The 4,811-nt window shown below is 35.8% G+C and overlaps 1 protein-coding gene across 3 annotated transcripts in view; it reads left to right on the top strand.

The window, feature by feature from the left end:
- The window catches only part of IARS1 (isoleucyl-tRNA synthetase 1), a 96,185-nt gene extending 93,187 nt beyond the window's left edge, over window positions 1-2,998 (top strand). For all 3 annotated transcript variants that reach the window (XM_085302468.1, XM_085302466.1, XM_085302467.1), the window contains one exon: window positions 2,384-2,998. In XM_085302468.1, coding sequence (XP_085158594.1) covers window positions 2,384-2,466 — 83 coding nt within the window. In that variant the 3' untranslated portion in view covers window positions 2,467-2,998. The remainder of the gene's footprint in view (window positions 1-2,383) is intronic.
- The last annotated feature ends 1,813 nt before the right edge of the window (window positions 2,999-4,811 follow it).

The raw sequence follows: 4,811 nt of genomic DNA, 5'->3' as shown, positions 1-4,811 counted from the left end.
TAATAGCAGGGAGAGATTCCTTCAGAACTGGAAAAAATTGAAAACATTATTTTTATATATGTTGTCAAGTTGGGCATGTGCTATCTATGACACAGATGTTTGCTTGCTTTAGTAACAGAGACAGGGGGCTTCTTATTTTTGTTCTCCCCCCCCCTCCATCTACCCTCTCCTCCCCTTTGTAATATAGGAAAGTTGGTCTATAAATAAATGTCCAAGTGGTGAGTATCACCTATTCATAAGATTGAAACACATGAACCATAGGTATCTGTTCAAGGCATTTGGGGTGAGGACAATATTTTTTAAAATGGTAGCTTCTAATCCTTCCTTGGAGGAGTTAGCAAGAAAAGAAGATGTTCTTGCATTATGTTGGTAAATTAACCTTTCAGTTTCCAAGTAATAGTAATTGTTGTCTTAAGTACTATTGAAGATATCAGCTCTGTATAATTTGGGGATTTGGTTTTTGAAGCTTTGCATTTTATTGTAATTTAGCATATCAGTAACTGCAGAGGGCAGTGGTTAAAGTCTCAAAAAAAAAAAAAAAAAAAAAAAAAAAAAAAAAAAAAAAAAAAAAAAAAAAAAAAAAAAAAAAAAAAACTCCTCAGACCAATTTTTGTCAAATTAATTTGGTTTCTTCTGCACATCAGAATAACTTTTCTACATACTGAGATAACATCTCCTTGGGGAAGGAGGGAAAGATAATGAGGGTATATTTGGATTGGACCTCCAGTTATTTTACTCTGTAGCTTGATATTGAACTGCTTAAAACAGAATGCTACACTGAAAGAGGACTCCTAAAAATAGTATTATCAGGATCCAGAAGAGCTTCCTAATTATTTAATTAACAGATTGCTTTTAAACTTTCAAGGAGTCTGTATTTGCTCACTCTTAAAATTGAAGCACCTTTCAAAGAAAGGTGAGGACCTTAATGTTAGAAGGAACATACATACTCTTATGTGGAAACAGAGCCTCTTTCTGGCATTTTTAGAATCATTTTTCAGTCTGGAACATGGTACTGTTGAACTAAGCTGTTTTTACACTATCTCCATGGCTACGCTTCACAAACTTACCTCCCCTTCACRCACAGTTTCTTGATTTCTGTGAACTGGAGGTGAGCACAGCATGAGCATCGGTGCCATGAGGCAGTGCAGTACATATTCCAAAGCACCTGACTCCTCTGAATGTTGTTATCTTTCATTTGTGCTAGCAAGTGCCAAAATTTTAGATTATCTTTTATTTACTTATACTGTCTATAAGGATTTTAGTGGGCAGAGTAACACGGTAAACCTTTGACACCCTTTTACTTTGCTTTCAGCATGTGTATTGGTGGTTACCACACTGAAGTTTCTTATGAGAAACACTTCTGGTACATTTGGTACTCGGGTTGTTTTTTGAATACTAAAAGGTACAGCCTTGCCGCAGAAATAAGTTGCTCTGTTACTGGTGTAGTTTCCCAACAGCTTTCAGCTGCAGCAAACACTGAGCTAGCAAGCATCTAACTTCTGGGAAAATGCTCTGTAAGGTGGCAAGAATAGGAGAAGAGCTTTCCCATTTGTAATTGTCTTTGTGAACTTTGTAATTGTCAGGCATTTCTTCTGTAGTTGCAAGACAGGATTACTCTGTGTGTGTGTGTGTGTGTGTGTGTGTGTGTGTGTGTGTTTTGTAAATAGTTACAAACCCAGATTCAAAATTACGGATATATGCTACATCTATAAAAGATCTGTTGGTAAGATTTTATTGTTCCAAGCTATGTGTATAGCTATAAAAATTTAAGGAATTAATCTACTGTGGTATGAAATTCTTCAGGCATACTTGACAAGCTTGCAGCRTTAATTTTTCAGCAGATACTACTACAATCCTTACTTTAAGTGTAAAATTCAAGTTAATATATGCATGTTCTTTTTTTAATACTCCTTCATAAGCTTGTTGCTCTGGCTCCTGTCAGAGACAGGATATTAGAGGAGACACCGCACTGGTGTGTCCAGTATGGCCCTTCTTAAACGGTATTTATAATGACCTCTGCTTTTCAATGCATTGCGTTGTATTAACACTGACATTGTTGTCACATTGCAAAATGATTTTGTGAACCGAAAGTCAGTCCATGTAGATGTGAAGCTGGGAGCTGAAATATGCTGTGAAAAATTTGACATCTTAACCTCCAGCCGTATTTTAAACTCTTGCAGTAGGAAGGGTAACATGTGACTTTTCCTTTAATGCACTGCATTTTAATAGGTAGGAATTAGAACTGAGCAATTTCAGTCCCAGTCCCATTTCAAAGGAATCAGTAGAACTGCCTGAGCAAAGAAATAAATGTATTGACAGCTCTAATGTGTAAGAAGGAGTACTAACTGTGTTCTGTTTGTCTCTTGTTTTTCTTTTGGTTCAGAGATTACAAAGGACACCTCAATGAAGATCCTGAATATGAAGACCGTGTACGTTTGCGTTATACCCACTACAGCTGAATGTTGAGGATTCCATTTTTATGAATAAGACCACGTAGACTTTTCTCCACAAAACAAAATCAAATTGGATTAGTACGCTTTCAGATTAACATCCTAGTTGTGTATGGTACTTCTAACATCTCAAATTGCACACAGGATGTTTTCTACCCGTGCATGTGTAATATGCTGCTCTTTGGTTTCAAATGCAATGTATTTTCATTATGTTACCTTATGATACTGTAAAGGCTGTTCAGAGTCATGTTAGAACTCCTTAACCCTAGATATCTATGCAGTAATTTGCCTGAATGAATTGAGACTAGTACCTCAGTGATGCTGTTCTCTGCCTGTGCATTGTGCAGGGAGCATCTTTGCTTTTCTAAACGGTGGGTTACATACAAGGCTCTATCATACATATAGTAGGTTACAAAAGCTTTGAAACGTAAARGGTTCCTAGTTTTATTCATTCATCCTAGGTGGATTTTCCTGAAGTGTGTGATGCTTGATTTAAAACACTTTCTAATTTCAACAGTTTGAACAATAAATTTGCTTTATCTCCAAAATCTTGTTTCCCTGAATTTTGGAGTGTCTTGGTTCCCTACATTTTCCAAAGATGATGTGGCACTTTGTATGAATTGAGGAAAACCTAGAGGAAACTCAAAATCTGGAAAATACGAACTTTAATGACTATAGATGTTGTGATATTGTCAAGTGTGGGGACTTTGGTTAGGGTTTGGGGGCAGGATTGTATGTGTCTTTCAGATTTARAAACAAAATTTAATTTTAAATCAATACTAAGTTTTTGCTTTTAGAATAATCAATACARTTTGCCACAATACAGTTTGCCAAATGTTTTAGTGTTGGCTTGTATACCTGTTGGCTAGTAAAATAACAGGCAACCAGTTTGAGGATGTGTGTATGTTTTGGCCACAATACTGAAGGTGAATTGAACACAACTTTCAGTGAATTTCAGTGGTGTTATTAGTCGTTGTTGAAACTTGTTACTGTACAGAATTTCTGCAAAGGTATACAACTGCTTTCACTGCTGTGTCTTTTTATTAGTTTTTTAAGAACAAGTTTACATTAACTGCAAACAAGAGAATTAACAGTGAATAACGTCTTATAAGAATAATGAAGTCTTGCTTAGCATATTTTTCCATTGCTATTTCTCATCTTTCATTTGCATTTGTCTAGCTACAAATATAAATTAAAGCTTTTTTCTGTAATATACTATGACTGGGAAAGACTGCAAATAAATGCTCTGTGTAGTAATTGTGCTTTAGGGGACCCATTTTAAGTACTCAGCTGAAGTAGATCAAGTCTCTGGCATTCAGTTTACAAAAAGTAATTTTTTGTCAATATTAAAAATATCAGTGCCTGAACCTATAGAACCACTGGCCCGTACGTTTTAGTGAGTATTGGACATTGCTCAGTACCTTTATCTTTAAGTAAGCTTGTTTATCTTTATACTGACTTAGTGACATGGAAATCAAGYAGGGCTTCAGTCTATGCTGATACATTTTTATCACATGAAAAAATGTTCATTTTAATCAAAAATACTGTACYTTCTGTGAAGGTAAGATTACTGATCCTGGGGTGACTTTGCTTTGCTTTTTACRGAGAATAAGTGAAGTTGGTAAAAGACTGCAATTTAACCCTTATTCCTAATGAAACAAGCAATCTATTTTAGTGATGGCTATCAATAAAGGGAGTGCCATTACCTGCACTTTTAAAGAGCTATTTGGGATTTAGCTCTTTGTAACTTTAATGAGGCTAGCTGGCCATGTTCTGTATAAGGAGGGGATTGGATTATGTATATGCTTTTCAGTGAAAGCAAAGCCTGGCTAAGATTTTTTTTGAATTCGCTCTGAATGAGTAACAGGCAGAAAAAGATAAAACCTCTAACATGACCTTTATTCCTTCTCAAATATACTCATAGCTGCTTAATGTCAAAAATAGTTTGCCCAGCAGAGGAGGACTGTTTTGTGACCTAAATCTGATAATCTCATACTTTGCATTAGGTATAGTTGAAATAGGTTTCCTAGGTTTTCTGTAGGGAAGTGACTGCTTTATGCTGAAAATGAAAATCTGCCTTTCTCTTGCTTTTATACTTAAGCTTTCTCTGTGAAGATGCTCTGCAGAAGAAAACCACCTGTCAAGCACTGTTAAAATAAAGACTGACGCATGCTGATAAAATTTATCCTCAGAGGTAAAAGATTTAAATTATTTACTCCCTGGAAAGGAGTGAATGAAAAGAACTGTGATAACTTTATCTGTGTAACTCAGTTCTTCAACACCCATGCAAAGGGCATACATGCTAAATCATCACAGCCGTGGCTTGAGACTATGTCAGGAAAGATAGCACTTCATCTCTGT

Source organism: Rhea americana, unplaced genomic scaffold, assembly GCF_003343005.1.
Source record: "Rhea americana isolate MKP2758 unplaced genomic scaffold, rheAme1 scaffold_19, whole genome shotgun sequence".
Taxonomy (NCBI): domain Eukaryota; kingdom Metazoa; phylum Chordata; class Aves; order Rheiformes; family Rheidae; genus Rhea; species Rhea americana.
Note: the sequence above shows the minus strand (reverse complement) of the source record. Positions and strands in the feature narration are given on the sequence as shown.